The sequence below is a fragment of the Colletotrichum tamarilloi genome (genome assembly GCF_030869305.1).
Source record: "Colletotrichum tamarilloi strain Tom-12 chromosome Unknown Scaffold_59.1, whole genome shotgun sequence".
Lineage (NCBI taxonomy): Eukaryota > Fungi > Ascomycota > Sordariomycetes > Glomerellales > Glomerellaceae > Colletotrichum > Colletotrichum tamarilloi.
Genome location: NW_026849441.1, coordinates 179,935 through 207,109, shown reverse-complemented (window position 1 = coordinate 207,109; position 27,175 = coordinate 179,935). Strand labels below are relative to the sequence as shown.

General features: G+C 48.9%; 10 protein-coding genes across 10 annotated transcripts; 6 read left to right on the top strand and 4 right to left on the bottom strand.

Annotated features, from left to right (window-relative positions):
- Nucleotides 1–2,410: 2,410 nt before the first annotated feature.
- Nucleotides 2,411–2,986, top strand: CTAM01_11280 (uncharacterized protein; the record flags this gene model as incomplete). The annotated part of the gene is made up of 1 exon (XM_060527291.1): nucleotides 2,411–2,986. One exon carries the CDS (start codon nucleotides 2,411–2,413, stop codon nucleotides 2,984–2,986), a length of 576 nt encoding a protein of 191 aa, XP_060378145.1.
- Nucleotides 2,987–4,593: 1,607 nt separating this feature from the next.
- On the top strand, nucleotides 4,594–6,240 carry CTAM01_11279 (uncharacterized protein; the record flags this gene model as incomplete). Its single annotated transcript, XM_060527290.1, has 3 exons — nucleotides 4,594–5,112; nucleotides 5,180–5,348; nucleotides 5,438–6,240. The coding sequence occupies 3 exons, from the start codon at nucleotides 4,594–4,596 to the stop codon at nucleotides 6,238–6,240; spliced, it is 1,491 nt and encodes a 496-aa protein (XP_060378144.1).
- Nucleotides 6,241–6,423: 183 nt separating this feature from the next.
- On the bottom strand, nucleotides 6,424–10,589 carry CTAM01_11278 (uncharacterized protein; the record flags this gene model as incomplete). Its single annotated transcript, XM_060527289.1, has 12 exons — nucleotides 6,424–7,292; nucleotides 7,352–7,476; nucleotides 7,540–7,823; nucleotides 7,877–8,455; nucleotides 8,538–8,646; nucleotides 8,715–9,024; nucleotides 9,089–9,184; nucleotides 9,244–9,396; nucleotides 9,458–9,862; nucleotides 9,950–10,146; nucleotides 10,205–10,344; nucleotides 10,410–10,589. The coding sequence occupies 12 exons, from the start codon at nucleotides 10,587–10,589 to the stop codon at nucleotides 6,424–6,426; spliced, it is 3,447 nt and encodes a 1,148-aa protein (XP_060378143.1).
- A 1,568-nt stretch (nucleotides 10,590–12,157) lies between these two features.
- CTAM01_11277 (uncharacterized protein) lies at nucleotides 12,158–13,104 on the bottom strand (the record flags this gene model as incomplete). Its single annotated transcript, XM_060527288.1, has 2 exons — nucleotides 12,158–12,399; nucleotides 12,507–13,104. 2 exons carry the CDS (start codon nucleotides 13,102–13,104, stop codon nucleotides 12,158–12,160), a joined length of 840 nt encoding a protein of 279 aa, XP_060378142.1.
- A 2,035-nt stretch (nucleotides 13,105–15,139) lies between these two features.
- Nucleotides 15,140–16,723, top strand: CTAM01_11276 (uncharacterized protein; the record flags this gene model as incomplete). Its single annotated transcript, XM_060527287.1, has 2 exons — nucleotides 15,140–15,758; nucleotides 15,813–16,723. 2 exons carry the CDS (start codon nucleotides 15,140–15,142, stop codon nucleotides 16,721–16,723), a joined length of 1,530 nt encoding a protein of 509 aa, XP_060378141.1.
- Nucleotides 16,724–18,123: 1,400 nt separating this feature from the next.
- CTAM01_11275 (uncharacterized protein) lies at nucleotides 18,124–19,329 on the bottom strand (the record flags this gene model as incomplete). The annotated part of the gene is made up of 2 exons (XM_060527286.1): nucleotides 18,124–19,042; nucleotides 19,115–19,329. The coding sequence occupies 2 exons, from the start codon at nucleotides 19,327–19,329 to the stop codon at nucleotides 18,124–18,126; spliced, it is 1,134 nt and encodes a 377-aa protein (XP_060378140.1).
- A 1,435-nt stretch (nucleotides 19,330–20,764) lies between these two features.
- On the top strand, nucleotides 20,765–21,633 carry CTAM01_11274 (uncharacterized protein; the record flags this gene model as incomplete). The annotated part of the gene is made up of 2 exons (XM_060527285.1): nucleotides 20,765–20,793; nucleotides 20,850–21,633. The coding sequence occupies 2 exons, from the start codon at nucleotides 20,765–20,767 to the stop codon at nucleotides 21,631–21,633; spliced, it is 813 nt and encodes a 270-aa protein (XP_060378139.1).
- Nucleotides 21,634–22,346: 713 nt separating this feature from the next.
- Nucleotides 22,347–23,461, top strand: CTAM01_11273 (cytidine and deoxycytidylate deaminase zinc-binding region; the record flags this gene model as incomplete). Its single annotated transcript, XM_060527284.1, has 7 exons — nucleotides 22,347–22,490; nucleotides 22,554–22,585; nucleotides 22,649–22,743; nucleotides 22,799–22,865; nucleotides 22,916–23,013; nucleotides 23,122–23,189; nucleotides 23,249–23,461. The coding sequence occupies 7 exons, from the start codon at nucleotides 22,347–22,349 to the stop codon at nucleotides 23,459–23,461; spliced, it is 717 nt and encodes a 238-aa protein (XP_060378138.1).
- Nucleotides 23,462–23,996: 535 nt separating this feature from the next.
- Nucleotides 23,997–25,057, top strand: CTAM01_11272 (uncharacterized protein; the record flags this gene model as incomplete). Its single annotated transcript, XM_060527283.1, has 2 exons — nucleotides 23,997–24,115; nucleotides 24,166–25,057. 2 exons carry the CDS (start codon nucleotides 23,997–23,999, stop codon nucleotides 25,055–25,057), a joined length of 1,011 nt encoding a protein of 336 aa, XP_060378137.1.
- Nucleotides 25,058–25,734: 677 nt separating this feature from the next.
- On the bottom strand, nucleotides 25,735–26,668 carry CTAM01_11271 (uncharacterized protein; the record flags this gene model as incomplete). Its single annotated transcript, XM_060527282.1, has 2 exons — nucleotides 25,735–26,569; nucleotides 26,637–26,668. 2 exons carry the CDS (start codon nucleotides 26,666–26,668, stop codon nucleotides 25,735–25,737), a joined length of 867 nt encoding a protein of 288 aa, XP_060378136.1.
- Nucleotides 26,669–27,175: the final 507 nt, after the last annotated feature.

Sequence of the window (27,175 nt, the reverse complement as noted above, 5' to 3'; positions counted from 1 at the left end):
TCCTCGAGAGCCTGACGAAGCTGATCTTCGGTATATTGAGGCATTATATATAGAAGAAGACATGTGCAAAAGATGAGCCCATTTGGACGCGAATTGAAAATGTTGTGATAAAAGGAGGTTGGGGGTGGGCATTGGGTTGTGGTGGATTTTCGCGTTTTTGTGGGTGCCAGAAACAGGGGGGTGCCAGGAAGTGGGTATGTTGACTTAAACTGTTTACCCTTCCCCTTCTTCTGCATCGGTACATCGATAACAATGTCGCCCGCAATCATAACACCAAACATCATTATCCTCGCTATACGTTCAATCAATAGGTGCGATGTAGCGAAAACCTGCGATAGATGGCTGTTGTCAGACTTCTATGCTTTAATTACCTCTTCAAGGGACTCGGCCAGTCTCAAACTTGGATCAACCAAACTGTAGGTCGATACTACTCATGAAGACCTCATTCCCATACCTCTAAAATCTTCTTTTAGCACCTTTGCTGACTAGATGGATTCAGGATCTCAAACATCTGCTACAACAAGGCGAGCAATTACTCAGGGACGCAATTGCGACGCGGAAAGAGCCCCGGTCTTCTCACCATGCTCAAGCAAGAAATGCACGGCCATGATCCCAGCGACCGCTGTTACGGGCATAGCGACGTTATTGATTTCATTGACTATCGATGGGAGCTAGCACAGTTGACCGATTTGATCCTGGCCAGGTTCAGGCTAGCCTTGGGGTCAGCCTTGTTTTTTATGGACGCGTGACAGCTGGCAAACATTTGCAAATAAGAGAGACAAGGGGTATTACGAGCGGTACTACAACGCGTTCCGACTTCTTGTGGACATGAAGTTCCTACTCGAGCCCACCGAAAGCCAGGGACCCCCTGTTGCCCGTTTCATTCACTACTTGGCCGCAGCCATTGCATGGACACCGAATTTCTCTAACTGTTGGTATCCCTATTACAGGGTAATTAGTTCGAACCGTGGGTTGACGAAGAGATCAATTGAACTATATGAATTTCTGCGTAGGTGTAAAACGGAGGTTCCAACCGTAGGTTGGGCAGGCCGCGATAATCGGAAGTAGGGGCCGTAATTGGCCCCTGCGCGGTCGGCCGTACGCCGAGGTCGAATTGGACTTCCAATCTGACACTAACGCACAAAGAGACGAAGTTGTTAAACATTTGGTAGACGAGATGCAGAGGTACAAGGGTTTCTACCGGAATGTATGCCTCAATGACAAGGGGATCATCAGCAGGAGAAAAGAGTGGCTGGACAAGATTGGCCGATAGGTTCGTTGGTATATAGCCATATCCAGGGGGATAACCCCTTCATTGGGGCCGTTTTAATCTTCGTTCAGAAATATTCAAACAATTTGTAACTAACAAAAGAGTGCCTTTGAGACGTTTAACATAGCTTGATTTCTGCAAAGCAAGTTTAGTCGGGCTCGTTCAAATAATTCCCGAGGTCAGGCAAGCGAGCCACCAACAGGTTTCCATGAAAGCTTGATTTTATGGTTCGAAACTTGGGATGTAGATTCAACCAACAAAAGAATTATGTGCAGAGAAGAGACAGAAGGAAGACAGCTGTTAATCGCCTCGGGATGTCTTGCATTTGCGTTGAAATGCGCCCGCAGAATAGCGTTTTCAGGTGAATCAGATACCGAGATACCGCAAACACAAGAGGAGGACGCTGTATTGGCTCGCCAACTTGACAGTCTGATGGATAGATACGATATTGCAAGGTAAGCCGTCGTAGGGCCCTCTTCATGATTTTCAAAAGAATTGGTATAGGGCCGTGGACCAATTACTACCTTCTGTTCGGTATGAAAATTAGGACGACTTTTCGTATGAGCACCCCTACGACCAGGACCTTGAAGAGTTGGAGGGACTTGAGAGAGAGAACCAGGAAGCACAACTTCTGCGTACTCTTGAATATCGGGATTTCGAAGACTCCTAGGATGTCATTGATGACTTTTTTGCGAAGCAGATTTGGAGCCAGGACTCGTGAGCGCTGCAGAGTCTGAAATTTGATTTCGTCTCGTCAATTACAGGAGCTAGTTCCTACAACAAACCGTACACATACACGAAGTTACAGTGCATTGACAAGGAACACGGAACAGACCCAACATTGGCTGTTTGCAGAGCTCGTCAGCAATCTGGCCCCCATTAGGAATACGTTCCATGTCTTGATGTTTCTCTGATGGTCGGCTTACTGCATCGCTTTGCGGCGTAGGAATACAAGGCAGCAACCTGCTGCCAACGCCGGTGGAAACATATGTATCACAGTCTATTCTCCTCAATTTCGATGTCTCCTTCGATTCGTTCGCACATCTTATTACTGAAGCTCGAACAAAACTACGCAGAAGACGGAGGTAGCAGCTTATCGATGATAGGTTCGTCGGTAAACAGTTCTAGAAATTGAGAAGCATGTCTCAAGCAAGTCTAGACTCGAATACCTGGTACCTCCTCTCAGACGCTAGAGTTACCAACGTCACAGGTCCTATTATAGGATGCTTGCAACAGACCTCCGAAGGCCTACGAACTTACTCATGCGACGATAAAGAGACTATGGCATGGCAATTCCAACCGGCAAACTCCACTAAAGGCCGATATCTCATTCGATCAAACGCAACCGGTGTGAGACTCCAACTATCAGCCTGCTGGGACCCGGCAGAAACGGCGAATGGACACACGGCAGTTTGCATGAGGAGAACGACCTCAGAAGACTCACAGATGTGGGATATACTCGACTGGGGCGATGGCACTTTTGACCTCTTCAACGCTGCGAATGGCTCCAGCTACATTGTTGACCGCCATGCGGGCAGCGGCGTGTTCATGTCGGACCAGATTGCGGGATCAACCGGTAGCAACTCGGTTGATGTCCCTGGACAGCGCTGGATTATTCGAGGTGATCGAGCGGTGAATGATCCCGCATATTCGACAGTGTTCAGCGTAAGATCTTCTGATGTATCCCAGGTGCCTTTTGTTCATCACAGAGACTAATTGTTCGGGTCTTCGTTTGGATCTTCAGGAAGAGCCCAGTTCAAAATTTACCACAGCATCTCTTCCTAACACAGAGAGGGGATCATCCAGAGGCTTATCTTCGGAGATCATCGCTGGGATCACAGTTGGTATGGCTTTGGGAGTCATCTGCCTTATCGCTATGATGCTTTTTTTATCACGTCGACGGAAACTGAATCATGGTGCCAGGCTTTCTGGCAATCATCAGCAGAAGTTCATATTCAGTTGTTATGATAAGAGAAGGCCTGTTACTGACCAGCATGCTATTGAGAGTGGTGTTCATCAGGCAACAAATGTACAGGAGATGAGTAGCAGTGTCCAGGTGGCTTGAACTACATTGGTACTTGTCCACTCGAGTACATAAAAAGCAAGTAATTGATTAGTCGGTGGGAGGTGGAAGGCTAGTCAAGCCTTGCTGCTGTTAATTTGGGCGGGCTGAACCCCGTGGCTTCACATGAAAATCCTCTTCATCAATAGCCTGAGCATGCGCTCCGCGCGTCCCCTCTTCCCCCCCACAGATTACAATCCGACTTATCATTGCACGAAACAGAGGTGCTCTCAATGTTTGTCAAGACTGATAGAAGTGGAAAGCATCATGGTAATCATTGCATGTGCCCAACGAGAAGGTGAAGCAAGGGTATCACTGGTGCCTGAGTAGTAATGATAAACAATCTGCCTTACCAACGGTCCAACGATGATCACATCCCAAAAGTCTCTCAGCACGCCTTCGGCTGGGACCTTCAATGTGTGGGAGGCATCTATTTCTGGAATCACAGGAAGTGTCACGCTACAACACTTCGAATCTCTTCAGCATCCATCCTTATCAGTCAAAATCTCATTCGACTTCACGAAAACCGATTCCAGAGTCGGCCATACTCAGCCTGCTCTCCGAACTTGAGCTGCTGACCATGGTAGGATCAATCTGGGGGCTGAGCTTGCAGCATTTATCGTCCATTGTAGCATTCGTTTAGCGCAACCATTCCAATATTGACAAGGCGACCTATAACGTGCAGCAACGAAATGCTCCAGATGTATCGACTATCGTTCAGCCCCCATTGCCGCGCCTTAGACTTCGCCGCTTTCAGAAGCTCAGAACCATGTAAAGTAAGGCGGCCTAGGATGGACCGTACCTAGAACTTGACCATTGTACGCGATTGAGGAAATATTATAAAATCTGGAAGCCCATTCGCAGGTGAGAGTGTCTATTGAGCCTCCCTGCATTTGATAAACTGAAATCGGCGACAGTTTCTGCCAATTTACCCAAGTCATTTGGCGTCGCAACAATGAGCTGGGATGACTATACATCTTACTACGGGGGATACGGTGCCTTCACGCCTGGAGTGAAGAGTACTGCGAAATTCGCCAATACTCCCGCAGCTCCCACCAAGTTGACGACATCATCGACTTACACGACAAGTGTTTAACTAACTCGTCCCACAATAAAGGGAGGGTCCATCTCGTCAGAGAAATCAACATGTACTGCTACAGCAAGCATCCTTACGTCGAATACTGCTGCGGCAAGGTCTCCTACGTCAAGAATTTCCTCTGCCGAACCAGCCCACACCAACGCCCCTGCAAGATTTGCTCAGATGGTTGATCATTTGGATCCCATGCTGTATGGAGTGACGGAAGAACAACTACTCAAAACTCCATTTGGCGACATTTGTCCGTCAGGAAACTGTGTCGACGACTGCCAGAATATGACTCGAGTATTCCAGGCAATCCCTCAAGGCCTCCACGTAGATCCGCTACGCTACGGACGAATGGAGGCACAAAAGGCAAACGTAACCCTGTTCAGTACTTGTAGTAATCTTGAGTTCTCTACAAATTTTGCTACTGCAGAAGAGAATGACAACTTCACATCCTACTTTTCGACAAACGATTCTACAGACCTTTTCAAAGTGGCCGCAAGCATAGCAAGCTGCTTCGCTGCAACTTGCGAACAAACGCGAAAACCTACTCTTTGTGCCGACGCATGCTCCCCAGCTGAGTTATTGTCATCTCCGACGACATTCGATTACATGTTAGGTCTCCCGAACTGTGTAGTCAGGCTTTGCGACAATACCTGCTCGTTACCTTATGTGGACCCTGACGTCTTGGGCATTGGTGTGAGTTCCTCTCCCGGCATCGGCAGTAGGCTTAAGGACTTGATATATTGATCTGTTGATTCATTAGGTTCTTGTCTCGTACTACATTCAAGCACTACTTCTCGTTATCTGTGCTACGGCCATTATGGTATCGACTGCATTCCAATTGTGGAAAGTATCACAGGCTCAACCGACTGTCAGAGAAAGTCTGAGAAACCCGTTGGAGACATTTGTGAGAGTTCAAGCTCTGTTTGGCAGTACGTACCTACCCAGCTTGGTCCCTTGAATGTTATCTTTGTCATTATCCATTGTCTATTGCAAGTGATCAACTGACTGATTGTTCTAGTTTCTTTGGCTATCGCAACACTTATCATGCGGCCTGATGAGATCGACCCATTGAACGGATATGCCCTAATCTTGACAGCTATCATGGGTTTCCTCCCACCAGTTTTCACCCTTATGTTGCTTCATAGCCACGGAGTACGATCGCGTTTCTCGACCGCATTGGTATGTGCAAGCTATTTGCTCAACACCGTGACCTTTTTCGTACTCGTTCGGAACCTCTCGATTTCTACACATGACAGGCTCTTTTTGGATAAAGCCATAGACAGCCTCTTCAGTGCCGAAGCATGTGGCGGTGGCTCGGCTATATCACTTTGCTACCAGCTGACTGGTACGGACCCCGTCGGTTTCCTCTCCGGCTTTTACGACAACAGTTCGTTCGCAAATATCAAGACTGTACCACTTCTATGGATATGGACAACGCTGGTGCTACTCGTGTTGATCACCAGACACCTTGTGGCTACCACACAAAAGAGAAGCGACGCAGTGGGTCAGTTACCGTCTGCCAAGCCCCAAGGTCTTCATCGGAGCAAGCGACCTTCCGGATTTCATGCATTCTTGAGTAAACCGCTGTTCACATGTTTTATACTATCTTTGGCGATAATTCTATTCTTCTTGTGCCTTCTGTATCAATACCTGTTGGTAAAAGCTAATGCTCTGATGGATGTGATTGATCAGAAAGGTTGGTCCTTTGGACAAGTCGTAGCCTTGTTGTTCTGGGTGCCACCATTCCTTGATATTCTCCGGTCAATGTATGAGAAGGAAAAGTATGAAAAGGTTCAGAATGCGCATGAAAGCCAGAGCTAGTGGAAAGATCAGGTCAAAGCACTCTTCAATTTAGTACGCTGAAATTCCATCTGCATTTTTAAGAGTGATGGAGCTTGTAGCTCAAATTCAATCAAATTTTGTGGACAACCTTTGCGTACAAGTTTAATCGTGGAAAATCTTTCACCTTCAAAAGACAACAACTGCTCAAATATCTTCAGCCGTCTAGTCCAACTCCTTGCCAATCTTGTCAAACTCCTGACGCCACTCAGCGACCTTCTCGACCTTCTTGAAGGGGTCAAGGTTCATGGCCTCGCTGTCCACGTACACGCTCTCCCCAAGAGTGAGTTCGCCTCGCCCAACGAAATTGCCCAGTTCAAAGCTCGCATACTTGGAGCTGGCATTAGAACGGCCACCGTCTTCCCAAACTCCAACCTTGAAGGTCGCACCCGGCCGGAAGAAAAGGTTGGACCCTTTGGCGGCGCCACTCCGCGTTCCACTGTTGACAATCTTTGCCGAAGTGTGAGGCTTGTTGGACTCATCCTCTTTGTGAATCTGGGAAGCGTTGTTTCCGTTGCCGCCACTTGGTTTGCTGTTGCTCGAGGTTACCTTCCCGCCGCCGTTGTTGCTCCCGTTCCCGTTGCCACAATCGCGGCAGTCGGCATCCTTCGCGGAACCGTACCCTTGAGATCCGTAGCCCTGAGAGCCATAGCCTTGGGAACCATACCCTTTGGGCTGGAAACTGTTGTCCTTGGTTGACACTGAGAAAGACATGCCAGGAACACCAATCTTGAAGCCTTCTTTGGAAGAAGTGGTCTTATCGTTCTGAGGCTCGGGGTTCTTTTCACCTTCTTTGGCAGTGTTCCCACGATAGAAACCGTCTTGGGGAATGATGGCAGCATTCTTGCTACCAATTTCAATGTTCGACGGGAATGGCTGCATAGGCGCCTCGCGAACATCCTCAATGAGAAGGACCAAATGTTTCTTCCAGATCGAGTCGTCCACCTTCTTGTAGAAGTTGAGCTTGCAGCGGCCCGCGGAAAGTTGCGTGTTCGGCGCACGAGTAATGACGTGATCAATGTTGGCTTCGTTTGCTGTATGAACTTGGTAAGCCGAATGTCAGAGGTAAGACTAGCAGCATGAATGCACTTACGAGTTCCGTAGAGGTAGAATGGCATGAAAGTATCCGGGTACTTATCGAGGCGATACTTAGAGTTCAATGGGCGGCTAACAACGGTCTTCCCCAACTGAACACAAACGTCTTGGAGGATGATGCCGCTAAAATCGTTAGTGGGATCCATACCTAACACATAACGGGCCACGAATTGACATGCTACTTACGACTCTTTTGTCATAATCTGACCATCGAAGTGGCCCTTCTGCTCAATGACATCCTTGGCCATGACCTTGCGCTGAGTCACGAGCAGCATCGGCTCGGTAGGGTTCGACTTCTTCAAAGCAATGTACTTGGCCTTCGACTTCTCGTCAAAGCTCGCGTTGACTATGAGTTGTTGTCGATGGTTCGCCACATGGAACATAGGCAGGTGGATCAGGAAGATCTCCTCTGTGCCCTGAATGAGGAAGCTGTGGAAATCCGGCGCCGGTGTGTTGCGCTTGCGGACGATCTGCAGATGCAGGTCAGCTACTGACACAAAATGATAGACTTTCAAGAACAAACCTCAGTCTCCTTCGCGACGACATCATAGAAGATGTCGGCGAGTTGATTTGTGAAGTTGCCGTCAGTAGGGAATGGGGACATGACGACGTTTCGCAACACCATCAAGTCTTGTGAACTCTGCTCTAGGCCGAGCCGCTTGACATAGTTTGCCTTACACTCTCCGTACAGTTCGTCTGAGAATTCGGTGGAAGTCAAGAAGAGAGGAATTTTGGTAGGATCGTCGTCTGGGCTGTCAACAGAAAGGGCCTCAATGACTCTCTGCATGAGATAGTTGGCCTCTTCGATATCATCGTTCAAGCGTCCGTCTTCGTAGCGGAAGTTCAGCGCGAAGGCGTTGATGTTGAGGTCTGAACCCAGACTTCTCAGGAGTTTCATGACCTTTTCGTCGTCCGGTCTGGCTTCGTCTTCGGCAATAATGGAAGCGTTCGTCTTTTTGACAATCTCATCCCTGATACGCTTCTTCTCGGCCTCGATCTTCTCCTCGGTTGCATTCGGCTCAAGCTCAGATGGGAGCATGTTGAAAGGCACACAGACGAAAGGACTTTCGGAGTCTGTCAACGCTGCCCACTCTGCTGACAGCTTCATTGAGTGTGTTAGTATGGAACATGAAAAGACAGCACAACCAATCCTGAGAATGATGGAGAAAGTGACTGAGACATACCCTGCTGCAAGTCCAAGTAACCTCTCCAAGTAAGGCACCATAGCCTTCGGCATCAAGACCAATTGTCCTATTTGACAACCACGTCGAAACTGCAGAGGCACCGGGTTTACTGCAGTGAATATGCATAGTGAGTTTCTTCTCCATTACTGATAGATCTCTTCCAATAGGTAGACTGACCTTCCTTCGACACCGTAGATGCCAATGCTGGTGACCGAGCCTCGCGATAAGTAAGGACTCGTCCAGGTGACCAAGAACCGCATACGATTGTCACGGTAGCAAAGGCCACCAGCGGGATAAGGGATGTAGCCTGCTTTGTGGGGGTCAACAGTAATGGAGTCGGCAAAGCGCATGGCGAACAAATCATCCTGAGTCTGGGCACGAAGTGTCGCATCCGGCACAAAGCCATCGGCCGCACCCATGTCAGTGGGAAGATTCATGACATCTCCTGGCCGATAGTCCTTTGGCAACATGGAGCAGAAATATCCACCTGAAATGAAGTTAGCGCATTCAGTTGCAAACGGAGTCGATTCTCAAAGGCTCGGAACACTTACCCCAGGCAGCGTCGGCATGAACAACAAAAGATAATCCTTTCGCTTGGAATTGCTTGCGCAGGGCTAGAACACCGCTGAGAGAGTCCACGGCACCCTCTTTGAAAGTAAGGTCAGATTTTTATTCAACTCAGTGCGTTCCGTTGGCTCTCTCTTACCTTCCGTGGAACCTATGATAGCAACCACCGCATAAACGGGCTGTCCTTTGTCAAGATTCTCCTGCAATTTCTTCTCCAACGCGCCCAAATCCAGGCGAGCTCCTGCATCAACTGGAATGCCGATGACGTTATCGGAGCCCAAGCCGCTAATTGCTAGATTATTTGAATGCGATCAGTCTCCAATCAGTACATTGAAAGAAAGGCAATTACTTACCGGCACCCTTGGGCCAAGAGTAGTGCCTGGTATTCGACAACATGTATTGGCCTGGTAGTTCAAGCCCGAACTCTCGCTCCAACTCATCCTTTCCAGTGGACTGGATGGTGAACTTCTTCATTATATCTGAAAGGAATGCATTGGAAACCCCGTGCTCCTGATATAGTCGATCAGGTAGATCAAGAATGTCGGATGGCTTCAAGTTGAGCAGATCCCAGGTCGATAGATTAGTGAATAACTTTGTTTCACCCTTGCAAGTCTCAACTTTGAAAGCCTCCGACAGGAAGTTGAGTGCCTCGCCATTCCCAAAGGCCTTGCGAAGCGATAGGGGATAGAACTTCAGGTTTCGAGCTGGGAAGGTATGAGTAACCGATATTGTAAGGCGATAGTTGATACATACCGACCCTAGAAATCAGTCGTTAGCGTCTGACAGTGTTGCAGAGACTGAAGGACCTCACCACATGGATTCCAGATTGGCAACGGTGCCGTCACAAGTCACATGGCCCCAGGAAGTAGGCGATTCGGTGTTGTCCTCCTTAATGTTGTAACCAAAGAGATCGCACAGCTGCTCGCCCACTTCAATCTCTGCCAAGGTCGACAGTGGACTTGCTTCGAACGCGACGTTATTTGGATTGTAGAGCATCGTCATGAAGTATCCCAGCATTGAAGGCATGGTCAGGTCAGTGCACCTAAGTCAATCAGTTCAAGCATGGCACACTAAGAAGAGGCTAAGCGAAAAGTACTGACATATGAGCTTCATAACGAGGGGACCAGAATGGTATGCTTGACTTGCCCAGGATGTTGGAGGCCTTCCGAACGGCATTCTGGAGCTTGTCCATGGAATTGCGGAAAGCAGGCGTGTTCTGTGTCTTCTCATCGATGAAATTCTGCTTTCATATCAGCATCATGAACTTTTGTACTTATCAAGCAGTTGAGTATCTTGGTAACGTACTCCATCTTCAGGGTAGTAACTCTTTCGCGCACTCTCAAGTTCATCTAAAATGATGTTGATGTTCTTCTTGAAGTATGGAAGGTTCTCGGCTTGTGGCCCAATGAAGTACGACGAGATGATCTGATGAGACTCATCCTCGTAGGTGGCCGTGGTATTGTACGCCGTATTCTTGGAAGTCATGATGGGAGAAGAAGTAATGTGGTGGTCGTTGAGTTTCAGCGGTAAGCTGGGCAAGGTTATTCACAACTGAAAGCGAAAGGAGAAGCCTTATAAATACATGTACAACTCGATCTAAGAATTCTCCAGTTGCCGCCTTCTGAATCTCGTTGAAACTTCTTTCGACCCTTTTGCGGTTGAGCCAATGGGTAGATGGCACTGCATTTCGCAGTTTCGTGATGACGAAACGATATTATGCAGGCTGGCGATCAACGACCGCTTCCGCCTTCTAGGACCTTCATGTATTCACCCATATTCATGCAAGGTCTTCATCGAATGACTTGACCGGTCAGGCCTTGCATCTCGTATGATGCCAGTTTCAATGACCCCTCACGGGAATGCCTTCCACATACTCACCGGTGTCATCCTAGCGAGATTCCGATCAACTGGAAATTGCCTTTCCGTGAACGAAGCCAACGAATTACTGTGTGAAATATCGAAGATGTTTGATTCTCATGCATACCGTGCTGCCGTAGAAGGTTAGATCCGGGCGGGCTTTGCTCGAACTCGCAGCGGGAGCATGCGTGTCTCACATAGCCGCCGCCTATCATGGAAGAGACAGGCGACGACGGCAACCCGCTGTATGAGTGAACAATTGCACGACACTGACATGAGCCACTGTATCACTGCCATATTTCCGTGATGAGGAGAATAGGAAGAGATTGTTAATGTACCTTACTTACCTTAGACTGAAAAGGGTGGGCGGACACCCAATATCGAATACCATTAGCCAAACCTTTATTTTGAGCTCAAAACAGACCAATATACACGACGAATGAGGAAGCCCTAATGTCTCCGGAATGGCCGGCACACTAGACCTGGCGAGGGGTGAGAAACGAAGAGACTTTGTTGACTGTACTACTCAGAAGCTAACAAATTCCCAGGGAGTCTTGATAGGTCTGGTCCGATCAGGTATGATCCGGAACTATCACCGTCGGCCCGGGGAGATCGCTCCTAGAGTAGCACTGGGCACACAAACTGTTCGGCTACACCCGCGCACGTTAGACTAGATCGAGGTGGTTGCAGCAGAGGAGGGGTTCCAGGCTTGGCATGTCGACTTTCATCGAGCTTGAGCCTCTCGAATGGAGTTGTACGATTCTGAGACAGCGTAACAGGCCCAGTAGGTATTCCGACGGAAACCGACTGAGCTGCACAAGTGAGGGGTTTGTGATTCACCGGTCGTTTTGCCAATCATGCATCTCATGTATGCACGACTCGTGACGTGGATATCGACCATTGTGCGGGGCAACAATACCAATTAGGTGTCGTGATGATCTCATTCCAGCAATTTGAACTTCGAATGCTTGCTCGCTTACACGGCTCCTTTGGTACCTGAACGCACATCAGACTGGTTCAGAAAGCGGACATCGGTATGGTACTTATGTGATAAGTAAATCAGACTATTATTTTGGCTCTGTTTATAGGACAGAAGCTATGTACAAAACATCTCTTCGACTCGATGGCTCAGGTGTAGATTATGGTTGCGAACTCTAGCCCTCCGAAGAGCACATTTAATTCCAATCAAGGTATTCTTAGTTTGCAGACAGGAGGGCTTTCCACGCATCAATGACTGAACGGTTGGGCGCGGCTATTTCGATGACTTCTTTGCTTGTGGTCGACGCCGGGCATTTGCCTTCCCACAGCGTGACTGGAGCAGCTTTGATCGAGGATATCACGTTCTTGGACTCTTTTGTTGCCAATACCATAGCGTCCACAAGAGACACATCCCTGTACTCGACGTTGTCCACGGGCTCACCAATTGCCTCCTCCATCACTGAACAATGTCTCGACCAGTCACATCCGTAGGCCCATTCAGAACATACTTTGCTCCATTATGCCGAGAAGGATCTTGTTTCCACAGCAAATGAGCAGCAAAAGTACCAATGTCGTCAGGGTCTATTGCGCCTACGGGTGCGTCCTTGTCGGCGATGAGCTTCAGAATTCCCTGCTTCTTCGTTTGACGGTATTCTTTGACAAACTCAACCGCACTGTAAAGATGTGCCGAGAAGAAAATGTTTGGCTGTAAGGACGTCCACTTGAGTTCTCTGAATTCTGGCGAACTCAACATGGTCTCAATAGCCCAATGAGTCCGCGGGTAGTAAGCCTCGAAGTCTGGACGGACGTTGGCAGCCGTTGTGGAGATGCGCACAACGTACTGTACGCCGGCCATCAGTGCGGCCTGGTGGAAGGTCGATTCCTCGGCGAATTGGCTCGGACCGTTGTGTGATGCGATGAAAGCCTTGATGACGTTCTGTTCGCGCAGCCAAGAGGCATTGATATCGACCCAGTTCTTCTCGATCACTGTAACACTAGGGAGACTTGCAAGATGCTGGGCAGCCGACGAATCGATGGAACGCGTAAGAGCAAGGATGCGAGTGTCAGGCGAAACATCGCTATTACCCAGAAAACGGGAGAGAGTCTCGACGACACTTCGACCAGTGTTGCCCGTTGCGCCAGCGATGAGGATTGTAGGAGTCATGATGGTTGTAGATAAAACTTCGAAATATCGCGATCCTCGAAATTTGCCAGAAAAGAATTTGAGACAAACGCCTTGAATTGTCCTTTGAATCGATAATTGTACTTTTGTAATGCCACGACACATGTCAATCATTCTATGGCCTTTATATCTAACCTACCTGATGGCGAAGAGTCCTTGCGGAGATCTGCGCCGCTGCGGAGTTTGCGGACAACCCACCGGGACGTACACAAATCGCCCTTTATAGAAACCAGACTTTGTCACTAGTCCGCAATCAATTAGTAAGCTCTGCAACGTTATGTCGGCGTCGTGATGGCATCTTTCACCCCAGGCCACGCCTTTGATCGCGTAATTTCAATTATACAATTCCTAAAATCAACTCATTGGTGTTGTGGATAGGGCTGTCAGCAAGACTTTCGTCCCTACCCCCCATTCCCAGGAACACTGCATCTCTATTGCATATCTCGATGCCCATATTGTGACCACGAGACTATCCGCCAGAAGAGCAAGTACTTACTGTAATTTTCAGTTCTGCGAACAAAAATTCGGGTTTCTAGTACCGTAAGCTTAAGTTGATCAGTTCGACAAAAAATAGGACTAGCATCAGCACTCCACAAGAGGCCTGTTACGAGCGTTGCCACATGCTACTCACATAAGCTCCTTTGATAGATCCTTCTGTACTTCTCGCTCGCTTGGTTTCAAGAAGGAACACTCCCTTTCTATGCCCATTTTTGCATGCCATAAATTGTGAGATATCTGAACAAGTAAATGAGGCCGCAGGCGTTGCTGGGAAAGCTACCATGCAGTCTTCCTTTCCTTGAACGAATTGCATGTCTTGATCATATTATATGTTGCGCAGCATGGTGAAATGAATTGAGAATTTTTTTTTTGAAGTCACATTGCTCGCCTAGAGACGAAATCACATATTATTGTTTATATGTTCTGTTGGTTGATTGCGGCGCGCTGAGATGCTCCCGCATTTCCGCGTCTATTTCGCCTTTCCGGCGTGATGCTACAATAGCTTTGCCTGATCATTCCTGCTCTCAAAGGCTCTTCTAAAGGAAGCCGAAGCCGCATAAGTTTGGGCTCTGGTGGTCACCTGATGGCATCGTCCAGGTAGACGTTAGGGGGATCAACATGGCGGGGCTGGTAAACTTACAGCTGTAACGTCGAAATAGCTACGCCACGTTGTGCTACTTGCATCGCGCTCTCCGGTGGCCAATGAGTAGACCATGCTAATGCCCGAGGCAATAAGCTCACGCCGTTTTCTAATGAAAATACCCACTTGTTGTCTGCTTTAACGGACAGGGACAATGCGAGGCAAACAAACAAGCGTGCACGGTGCATCGCAATTGGTAGTCTTAAACTCAACCACGCAGGTTCCAACAGCTTGGTAACGATGCCACAAATCTGACCGTTCAATCTTTAATAGTGTAGTGCAGGATTAGGCGTTCGTTACTGCCCGCAATCAACTCGTCTCCGCAACGACTCTTTCCAAGGAGGTCGCAGATACACTACTCCGTACCGCGTACATAGACAGATCAATTACTGTAACTGGCCTGCCTGGCACCGCTGCTAGCTTCTTACGATTTCCATACAGCCGGCGGGATGGTTGCCGTAATAAGCTTTTTTCGGAAGCTTACACAAACTCTAATCGGTCCCGATTCCTTGCATGCCAGTTTCAACCTTCCTACGGCAACTTTCTCATGGGCAGCAAGGCAGACGTTGACACAGGCGCGAGACACTTCGGCCACAAACAAAAAGCGAAAATTAGTGTCGTCGCAAGGCCGATACACTAACAAGCAGCACTTCCAGGGGGTGGTTCATGATTCAAGGGTGCCTGCCAGGGGCACATCAAAAGCATGTTTCCCGACGAACCCAATCTGATGGGGAAACGAACTCAACCCTTAAGAATGTTCTCGTCCGTACCCTCCCCTCTCTGTCGCGTCCGTGGACGATCACTTCAACCTACGATACGGCAACCTTCCCTGGGGAGTTCGGGATCTCAACACTGTCAAACGTCCCCAAGTAGCTCATGATGAAGGACTCACAGGTTTCCCGCCTGCTCTTTGGCGTCGTGGCATTCGTCATCGCTGCGACGGCCGTCAATATTCCTCAACCTGTCGGACCAGCCCATCAGGAAATCCAGGGACCGATAGTATGGGCAGCTTGTCCCGGGGACATTCGACCTTTCAAAGGCAACAACGCCACATCGGCTCTCCAATGTACAAACTTCTCGGTCCCATTGAACTACAATGACCTTGGGGGTCCTCAAGTTCAGTTGGGGATAGTCAAACTCCCGGCACAAGGCAAGCGCATTGGCAATCTCTTCGTGAATCCCGGCGGGCCTGGAGGGGCAGCGTCGAGCATGGTCGCACGAATGGCTTCGAAAGGGATTTATATCAGCGACGCAGTACGCCAGTCATTCGACATCATTGGAATGGACCCAAGAGGCGTTGGCCTGAGTACACCGCAGAAGTGTGACACGAATCTGGCCAATCAACCAAGCGAGTTTGATGCGACTACGCCGGAGGGTTTCCAGAAGCTGTTCAACTACAACAAAGCTGTGGGTGAGTCTTGCCGGGCAATGACTGGTCCACTGTTCGACAACATGGACACAACATTCGTCGCCAAGGACATGGAGGCTGTCCGTGTGGGTAAGATCTATGGCCTACTTACTTGTCCTGGCTGGAGGAGCTGACAATAGACAGCTACTGGCGGAGAACCCATGAACTATTTCGGAGTGTCATATGGAACACAGCTTGGGGCTCAGTATGCTGCACTGTTCCCGAAGGCAATTCGTGCCATGGCGCTTGATGGGATGTTGCAGCACACTGGATCTTTCGCATCGAACATCATGACACAAGCCACGTCCTTGGACGCCACCATCCAGGCATTCTTTCGGTTCTGCGAAGCTAACGCGACTAATTGCGGAGAGGGAGGACAGGACATCCGACAGACATGGAACAAGATCCTCGAAGTCGCGGGCGCGGGGAACCTCAAGGCGACCGAATGCGATGGGACCATAAAAACCGGCTGCTTGCCTGTTGCCACACCAAACAACGTGATAGGCTCTGCACGGTCGACTCTGGAGTTCCCTCAAGACTGGAGAGCATTTGCCGAAATGCTTAAGCTCGGGGCCACCGGGAATGGCTCCTTCTTTACTCCAGGCCTACTATCTGGCGACATTTTTACCGACTCTCGCTCTTTATCCATCACAAACGTGCAGTGCCAGGACGGACATTTCTTCGCTGCCAAGGATCATGTCGAAGTACAGCGAGTGGCTGATATGACCCGGACTTTCACGACTACACCAGGCATGGGAGAGTTTTGGCATCGGGTGATTGACTGCACCGGGTACCCGGTCAAGATCACGAATCCTCGGACGGCGTTGAATATTAAGGACACGCCGCCCATCTTGCTCGTACATTCGAGATTTGATCCGGCGACGAGCCTGGTGTATGCGGCTGGTATGATGGAGGAGTTTCAAAACGCTACTTTACTTCTCAGAGAAGGATCTGGGCATACAAGCTATCTGCTGAAGGGTGATGCCTCACGCGTTGTAGACGACTATTTGATCAATCTCAAGATGCCGGCGCCTGGTACGGTGGTTTCGAGTTAGCTGAGCTGAGTAAAGGGGTAACTAGAAAGTAAATCAAGTTCGACTTAAAAGAAAAACACTAGTTCCGTCGTGATTTCTTTCGTTGTCAACAAATTTGTTACGCAACTGTAAGAACCTTCTTCCAAGTTTCGATTCATGCGCGAGATTGCCTCTACCCTTCATGGAGCATGAACTCTTCGTGCTACAAGAACTGTCATCTCGGCTGAATACTTTATACTGTTGTAGAAGGGGATGTCATTACCTCAATATTCTCGTGTATCAAGAAGCGCGTGATATGTGGGGCCATGTCAATAACTTTCTTGGCTGGGGAGCAGACTACCGCAATCTGCATCAGATGAACTTCGAGCCAGGCATCACCTCAACTCACTATAGACCCTCATGGGTAACAGAATTCTCGGAGACTTGAGATCATCAGGACGGGCTCATTGTGAAAGGTTCTCGTCTCCAAAGCTCTAGCAGCCTTCGAGATATTAAAAGTAATCGAAGTCGAGGGGAAACAACTAGATCTTGATTGCTTCCTTGTGGATAAGATTCGGGTTGTCGCGCGTCGTTACAGTTGATTAGAGCTAAGTCATGAGGAGTTGAGCAAGTCACAAAAGGACAAAAAGGGCACGACCTGGATCCGAACCAGGGACTCATGCAACCACCCTGCATCGCTCTGGCCTACGAGCGCTCGTACCTATGGATATCTTCGGAACACGTGCAAGAGGAATAGACCATATACTTTCTGCGAGGTATGAGAAGACTCTGTGAGTCACCCATAAAGGACAGACTGATACCTTGGAAGACCGTCTTGACTATCAGGGTTCGCACATCGGCGTGGCACACCTCACTACCTATACGGAAGAGAATGATGTTTTATTACCAAGGCCTATGGAGTAGCGAAAAATTTCTCAACTAGATTGCCCCGCTTGCATAGTTTTTGTCTTCGAGTCTCGTGAGAAATGCCAGCATCGTTACACCTATGGTGGCCAGAGTCTCCTAGAATTTTGGTAGGTTCATCACGAGGGAAGCCAAGCTTTTGCTTCTTACAGCCATAGAAGTAAGTAAGGATAGGCTTGTCGAACGATGCAACACACCAAGAGATCCTAGTCTCTCATCCTTCCTGTTCCTGCGGACTCAAACGATTGATATTGTCAACATGTGGTCGCTGATGTACAGCGCACATCTGTTTGATACAATCAATAAGCTAATGGCAATAACTGCCAAATAAAGCAGGTAAATACGTTGTAATATTAATATCAACATAGTCTCAAGTACATAATATACAGAGTATCGTTCAAAGCAGATAGCAAATAGGAAAGGCCTCGCAGCTGATATCCTTCACCGTCATATCGAATTCTTCGACGCCATCACCGCCATATAAACAAGTCCCGCATCTGTCTCGTCCAACTTATACATCAAGCTTCACTGATAGGAGGAGCTTGAAGAATCCATTCTCCGATAATCTTGATGGTCTTTTGCGTCTTGATTTTGGCATCCTCAAGCAAAACCGGATCACGTACAATACCGTCCAGGTGCTGATCAAACCCATGGACCGTATCAGGAACCAGAAGCCACCGGTAGCGGCTTCCGTCAGCTCCAGACACCTCGAAGTGGTAAACTTCGTCGTCTAGCACGAGCTCGCCATCACCGACGACTTCAGGCTTCCCAACCTTTGCTGGTGGGGGCGGACGGCCCGCAAGCCTGTGAATGAGCCTCTGGCCTTCCTGGGCAAGCATATCCAGCTCGCAGCCGATCATAAAGACTTGCTTGGGCAGAGCCTCCTTGGGCGCGAAAGTAGGACTGAGTAGCGGGTTGCGGCTGTCTTCGCCGGGAATCTTGTAAGCCCAGTCAAACACGGGTGCAATCCCTTGCAAGAAGTCCTTCTCCTTTGCACGGAAGCCTCCGAGCTCAGGCTTGTACTGTCGCGTCGGGGCCTTCTCTTCTCCCGTGATGGAGAGATCAGCCGCCGGGTACAACGGGACGATGCAAGTGAGATGCTTCCTGACTGTCTCGAGTTGCGCTACAGCCAGGGTCAGGTTGCCGCCCGCAGACCAGCCGGCCAGCGATACTCTGGTACGATCCAACGGAAGCGAGTCATCATTGAGCGCGGCGAGGAAGAGCTCCTCGCAATCATGAATCGGCTTGGGGAACGGGTTACCCGGAGCTTTGGCGTAGTTGAGACCAATGACAATTGAGTGGTGCTGCGAAGCATACGTCTGATTCCAATCGTCGTTGTCATTTGGCGTACCGAGCACGAATCCACCCCCATGGATCGTGAAGAGAACCGGCAGCTTGTCTTTGGACGTTTTGTCAAAGCATTTCGGGAAGAAGACCCTGGAACGTGTCAATCTCTACGCCAAAGGCGATGAGGTTTCTCAAAAATTGGGGCGAAATAAAGAAACGCACCTGACGGGTAAGTACGGCCTGCATTCGTACGTCTTCACGATCTCTGGACGGTTCTCAGGCGGGATGACATGTGCTTTGACATCGCGAACGAAGAGCGCGGGCTTCACCAAGAGATTTTGAATCGCAAAGGCCGTAGCGCCGTACCTGACCTTGGAGAGGAGCGGCAGCTCTGGGACGCGATGTGAGTCGTCCGTGGTATTCTGATCTTCGGCCATCGTTGAAGCCAGGCGCGCGGCGACGGGTTGAGTTGAGTTGAGTTGCTTTGGGTGCTCGAGTGTTGCAGCGGATGTTGCGTTGGAAGAAACAGGCGGGGTTGGGATGAGAAGCGTCGCTGGCTGGTGGGAACGGCTCGGTAGTTGTAGTCGCATGCACCTCGGTTTCGCGTTTAGAGGGCCATAGCGAGGTGCAAGCCGAGTACGAAACAAGATACGAAACCTTGTACCACGGTCAACATGATCGGATAATGGGTGCTTAGAGACGTCATGTCTCTAGTTGGTAATGGTGCATAAAATGTAAGCATGTTCCTCAAGTTTGAATTGAGGCGCAATTTGCAGTCAAATCTCATAACGCCTTCAATTGCTGACGGCATCACAAAGCGTCGGGGACATGTGAATAAGTGCCGGCCTTAGTAGCCGAACCCGCACCGCCGGCGGGTCTCCACTTTAGACCGGTAACTCGGGAAGCTTCATGAGAGCGACAACAGCACAGTCCTCGACTTATCATGCATTGCCACAACGCACAAACCGTCCAGCATTCAATTTCCAAACAAGTGACACCTCGAACACCCAAAGTCATGATGGCGCAGCTGCGCTCATTCGAACAGCAACTGCATTTTGTGGCAAACCCCTGAAGATTGCAGCATGTCCATCGCCACGAAACAGCAAAAAGAAAAGTAGAATGAGGCAAAAAGTGAGCTTAGGGGCGCTACTATCATGAAGATGGAACCATCTGGAACTTAAGGCCCGTGATCAAACAGTGAAAATAACCTAGGTGCGGCTGATTGACATACGCACTTTACGCCTCCTTAGGTGAAGTCTAACTTAGTGACAACTTAGCCATCTCAGATCTCTGTGATACCTCAGTAGGTACGCTGGTAGATGGCCTAACAAATTAGTACACTTCTAGCTACTGTAATGCTTGTTTTCCTGAGATTCAGAGGTTGTGTTGTGAGTTTGATCTTACAGACCATGGAAGACATGAAACGTGCTGCGTGCAATAGTTTCGGCATTTTAACACCTCAGCCGGAAATAAGAAAGTCCAATAGAAAATTTAGAAATATTTTCATGTTCCGATCTTGCAAGAGGAAATACGGTCTTGTTGGCTCTTTCCCTTTGACGAACGCAAATATTGAGTTGGTCGAACCTCAGGTGTCAAATTCCCAGGCTTCTACCGGGATTTCTCAGTGACCGACTCTTTCTGTTATTCTTCCGGTGCTTATCCCTTCAACAACAGCTCTTTCTTTCATTACATGCAGCTTTGCATCTGACTCATCTTGAGTTTTCTGTGTTCAGAGGCTGCCGAGGGCTGTCAACGAGGTCGGCAAATTCACGCCAGATCCCTGGAACACAGTGGTCCCTTTACCACACCGTCAGCAACATTCTGAGAGACCACCAGAATTTCTCTCACACTTTAGGGAACACAGTGGTCACCATGGTTCGACCTATGCTTGACATGAGAAAGTAAGTGATCTTATCAATTGCCGTAAAGGGTATGGCCACTGATTGTCTGCATACAGAATTCTCAATTCGCCGCAAATCGAATATCATGTCGGCAAAAGCGGCAAGTCATTCTCGGTTCCCAAAGCTGTGATGGAATTCCTCTCTCCAAAGCTTGTGCGTATGCCGCCTTCTGGACAAGGACAGCCCAATTCCGCTTCAATCACTCTGAGAGATATCGACGAGGCTACATTCACTCGACTGGTGGAGTACGCATATCGCCAAGACTACACGGTCCAAGGTCTCAAAGTCCGCTCCTTTGCCTCCGACGAAGTCAGCGTTTTGCCTTCACTCTATGATAAGCTCGAGCGGGGAGATGAGTATTCAGAGAGCAACCCCTTCATCCACGATTCTGGCATGGATTTCCTTCGCGAACTCAAGGGTAGCTACATAATGCTCGACAAATCGATTCACAAAGAAGCTCTCGAGGCAAAGAAACTCCCTGGCCGCTATGTTCGCTTTGACACCCTCAACGCCCACATCGCCCTTTTGAACGTGGCGTACACATACGATATCCATCCTTTGAAGGATCTCTGCAAAGCGCACTTCCGCGAGTGTCTGCTTTTCATGCCTCTCAATAGGTACACCGTGGCTGATCTGCTCACTGTCTGGGATACTGTTGAGCACATCGCTGACTGCGCTCCCGGCAATGCGATTTGCAACATTATCCTGAATTACTTCGTCGCCACTCTCCCCACTTCGAGACATCATCCGAGATTTCGGGATACACTCGTGCAGGACGAAGCCTTCACCCGCCAACTGCTCGACAAGTTGCCGAATGTAGTTCCTCCAATTGACGACTAAGGGTCATGTGTGTTACAGACTGGAGTCTATGGGGAAAGCTTTGGGACAGCGGGAAATTGTCTTCATCGCGGAGAGGGCTCGACGGATTATTAAGGCTTTTGCTTCGGAGTTTGAGTCGTGGATGACGTCCATAGGGAAATCAAAAAGACAACGAGGTCACGAAATTATTGTCCGGAATCGTGATGCCGGTTCGTTAACATTTTCCTTTCGGGCCCATCATTTCATTTTGCATCCCTTCGTAGCCTCGGTCCGTGATGTTCTTTGACAGATTGCCTAGTATACGACAATACCAGGAAAGAAGGCACCTCATACCACTCGAAGCCTATATCCGGCGCAAAGCAGCCGACACCGGTATCTCTGGCCGATATCTTCGCCATGTAAGGCAATGCCAAGGAGGTCACCGCAAATCATCAGTGATAAGAAATGGCACTAGCACATATCCATGTCAACGGGGGTGGGGTTACTGCGGGGTTGCTCATGGTGATAGCTTCAATGTCCGGCGCGATGTGATCCATGGTTCCGAAACGTCGGGATGATACCGCGTGGCTCTCCACTTTTCCCCGACCACCCTTATCTTTTGAGGGAATTCGCCGACAATGGCACTTTCAAGACTTATGAACGGTGTCGCTATAAAAAGGTGCTGAGCATGTGGGAGTTGATCAGCTTTGCCATCTCATTCCTTGTTGGGCCGCTATCACCTGTCATACTACAAGATGCTCATCTCACAAGTACTATTGGCGCTGGGTGGAGTGAGTTTTGGCTCGGCGCATTTCATAGTTCCCAACGATGACCAGGATATGTCCGGTCTCACGGTCAACTCGATCCCAGCAGCGAAACGAGTCGAGTACATGCAAAAGGTTGAACCGTCTGGGCGCTAGGTTCTTGTCATATGCCGCCGTCCGTTTGCTAATGTTTTCCAGGCGAACGAGGCGCTCTTCCGGCAAAGCGGACCGTAAGTGTCTATTTTCCATGTCGGTTTCAAGTACAGTCCTAGATCTGACTTACATCCTCTCAGTTGCCCCTTTGCCGCATTTGGAACCATCATCGTCAACCACACCAGCGACGAAGTTGTCTGCGAGGGAGCAAATTTCCGAACTGGCGACCCTACTAGTACGTATTGAGAACTATGGTAATTGTAGCTACGACCTACTAAGAAAACTTCCAGTTCACGGAGAGATCTCAGCCATCAACGCATGCACAGCCAAGTTTGCTGAACAGGGCATGACGCCAACGTAAGGCCTGCAATTGACTGTTCATGAACAAGAGCTCACATTTTCGACAGGCAGATCTATGCCGCATGGGGAGAGCTATCAATCTACACGAACGCCGAGTCGTGTCCAATGGTATGTGCTTCAAGTTACCAGGAAGCTGGCATCATCGGTAACTAAAAGGTTCCAGTGCGCGAGTGCAATCCGGTGGGCGGGTTTCAAAGGCAAGTTGACCCCCCATGACTGTTATTCCCGCCGAAAACTAACACCGACTTGTCAGAATACGTTTATGGGACCACCATCCAACACAACTACAACGTCGGCTGGGGTGTCATGACTCTCAGCAGTGTAAGAGCCCCTGGAACAGAAACATATTAGGGGCATTCTTGCTAAACCGACTCATCCAGTACGACGTTTTCCAGCAATCTCGCCAGCTGCCTGGCTGTCAAACGTCCATGATCGGACAGATCCTCACAAACGAGACGGACCCTCTCTTCTCATGGCAGTACAACGCAAGCGCGCCTTGTCCGAACGATTGTTTTCGTGTCCCAAGCGCGACTCGAGGCGGAACGACCTGCTCCAATGTTACTATCTCCCGAAGGGACTATGAGGGGCTGTAGATAGGCAGCGGCTTAAGGACTACAAATAGAGACTCGGAACTTTCATTGGCGATCCGACCTCAGCCACGCTAACAATGATTTCGGTGTCATGGAATCACTGAAATATGGCTCATCAAGTGGGTGGAGAAAAGAATTGTCACTGCTGTTCCTATTCTTCGTTTAGAAAGTATTCTCTACTGAATATATGCAGAATGTTTCCTAGAGATAATGGAGATCACGGATATAACAAGGATGAGAACTAATTATATAGTAGGAATAATAAGTAGTAATAATAAGTAGGTAAGTGAGCATTACAAAACTTTATTGACCAGCAATTGCGAAATATACGTGTATTAGAAGGAAAACAGGCGGAATTTAGTAAGTAAATATTATTACGTGATAAGAGGGACTGAAGCTCTTGACCACGTTCAAATCAGGGAAGAACTTCCGGATACCTCCTTCCACTAATCCACCTATTAGCAGCTCTGCGAGTTCTTAAATCCAGAAAGACTCTTCAAAGTCGACTTGGAACTCCTCCCCTTCACCTCCAGCAGTCATGGAACTACCAAAGGCGACTCCCAGTCGGGTTCCGTATTCTCTAGCACAACGATGTGGTCGTCTCCCTAGCCGTTCTACAGCGGCTTCGTTCAACAGAGGTATACCTGATCTTGAAGGGTACGTGACATTCAGTTTCGGTTCTGAACATACCACTGACCATTGGCCAGCGTACTCACCTCACGAGTGGTCACCTTTCGGATCGGTCCAGACCGAAAGCCATTCCAGATCCACGAGAAGCTCGTAGCTTCCCGATCAGTAATCTTCGACCGCATGCTGGCCAATAATATGCGCGAGTCCCTCGAGGGCATTGTCGATATTGAAGACGTTGAGCCAGAGGTATTTACGAGTTTCATCAACTTTGCCTTCTACGGAAACTACGACGTGCCGACGTCGCACAAATTCCGAAAGGCTAAAGACCAAGAGCCCGACAACGCCAAATTGATTCCAGGAGAGACCTACGACTCCCTTCTCGAGCACGTCCTAAAACATGACTTCAGACTATCCAAAAAGCAACCGTATCTACGATATCTGACGCTTTTCATCAACCAAGGAACCCCCGGAAAGCTGTACGGCATGCCGCCCGGGTTGCCGTGGAATAAGGACGAGGAACTCGAGGCAAATTTTGACCTCATGGTCGCGAATCGCCTGTTTGGGGAGATTTGCATGCATCACGTTCAACTCTACATATTCGCCGACAGATACGACATTGCGCAGCTGAGGCAGGTGTGCCTTCACCGTCTCCACAGCTCTCTGACGCGCGCGAGACTCGGCGACCCCGGCTATCAGCTTCTGTTTGGCGTCATCGTATTTGCATTCACCAACACGATGCCGGGAGACAAGATACGAAAGCTGCTGATTCAGACGTGCGTTGCCGACTTTAGCATGGTGCGCGCGATGCCCAGCTTCACCGATCTGCTGCATCGCGTACCTGAGCTGGGGGTTGAAATCATGACTGAGCTCCCCACGTATTGGGAGGAAAGGAGGAAGGCGATCAACGATGTCAATGCAAAGTTTGCATCGGCACAATCGGATGCTACAACGAGCAAAGAAAAATCTTGAAGAGATAGGAACAAGCGCTTTATCGAGTTTTACGACTCAACTTGCTTGGAAGAAGGAAAGAAATAGGCAATCGAGGAATGGCGCAATGATCATTGCAAGTGCTGAGCAGTAGAAGATCTTGCTTTCTAGAAGTTTATCTCAGGGAAGAAGGGAAGGCGTTCTTGGGCAGTCGCATGTTTTTAGCAGCAAGCAAATTACCAAGCGGCATTCATTCTAGCAACGACTCGAACATTGAGCGTGGATTCTAAATCAAAATAGCCAACTACTCTATCCAACAAATCATGATAGTTCTGAACCATTCACATAGGCAAAATGCATGTTTCTTTTCAGAAACTCCTTTTATTTGACGGACTCTTCTGTATTCCAGCTTCAAAGGACTCTTCGTGAAAGAATTCTTGATGAAATTCGTTCATCCCTTGACCGACTATTTTGATTAAGGAAAAAAGCTAATGAAGTTCGTTGAAAGGGAGACTATCTGAGAGATAGGAAACGCCCAAGTCCTCATCCTTACAAAGAACCTCTCTGATCTCAGGTTTCCATGGGACGTGTCCGGTGAATGACAATGGCAGTCCCCTCTGAACCGATCCGCTCTAACGAAGTGTCCGCCGAAATTACATCGCTTTCCTTTTGATAAGATCCCTCGAATGATGTATGATGTATCCTGGCCCCAAATAGCTTTAGGCGTCTAGTGCCCCTGGCACTTGACCCTGAAGTTCTTTCCAGTAGGTACTGGGTATCTCAAGCAGCAGTTCCACAGCGTAGTCCGCGAAGTCGCGGATCAGGTCTCGAACTCCAGCTTTCATTGCATATTCCATATCTCCAACGAGGTATCGTAGAAGCAGCTCGCGAAGTTCGTCCTCTGGTAATGTCTGTGCATGCAGGAAGCGAAGGACGGAGCACACGTGACCAATGAGCGTGTCGTCTCCAACTGCGTTCCATAGCTTTCGCCCAACATCATTGATGCACAACTCCTTGAGATCATCGATGAGATACCTGTCGGCGAGAATGTAGAGTTCTGATGGCTTCAAGAGGTGATCCAATGCGACAATGATTTTCGAATCCAGTCCCTCAGATTCCTCCTTCCGGAGCGAATGACCCATGTATGTTTCGACTCCATACTTGGAGAAGTGCTCCTGACAAAACTCTAATACTGCGAAGCGTTTGTTGTCTCGCTTTGACGACGTGCGCTTGACCCATCTCCTTAGTGAGGCTGGATATGCATCGTCTTTTCTGGCGTCTTCTTCTTCTTCTGAGCCGGATTTGTCGTTGTAAATGTATTCGGGGTAGGAAATAGGGTAGGAGCCGGTGTAAGCATAGTCCAAAAGAAGGAGGAAGGTAGTAGGTTCGACGTCATCCCAAATGATCTTGCCCTCAAGGGATTCTTTCATGCCTCCAGTAATTAGGGATCGAAGAGGCTTCGACAGGTGGACCAAAGCTCCTTCATGGACACGGAATTCGCGCTTCGAATCGCCTTTGCCGATGACGAAAGTGACGACCCGGGAGTCGATGATCCTATGAAACGTTAGCAGATATTCAACCTAGAATCTCTTCTTTCAGACGAAAGAAGACAAAAACTTACTCCTCGATTCCTCTCTTTCGTTTAAGAGACATCGTGACGTTGGCGGGCGAAGGTGTGTGTGGATGTAGAAGTGAGAGCCAGGTTGGTCGCGGAATTGGTCCGTAGATATAGGAAAGCTTGGCGAAGGAAAGAAGGAAGACGCGGCTCTCGTGTCGAATGGAAGGACCGAAATACAAGCTCTCCGTTCCTTCCAAAAGGAAAGACAGAACTGGATGCAGATCCGAATTTCTTGTGTATTGCTAAGCAGTATCTAGCGCCCATTGTTTCTCGTCCATATTAATGATTCTCACGTGCAGCGTTGTTAGCCGGGCTAAGACGCTGTTTAGCGAGATGCGTTGAGGAGTATAGGACCGGGAAGTTCTCTGGCTGAGGAAAAGTAGCTCGGTCCACTAAAGAGATGTGTTCTTCGCAAAAGACATTGTTCTCGCAAGAGCAGAGACGCCGGGATGAAAGGCAACTAGCGGTTGGGGTTTCTTGTCTCTCGGGGTGTCGGCGATTAAGGATCATTGGTGCTTCCTATTTGGTGTGTTTCCGTAGGC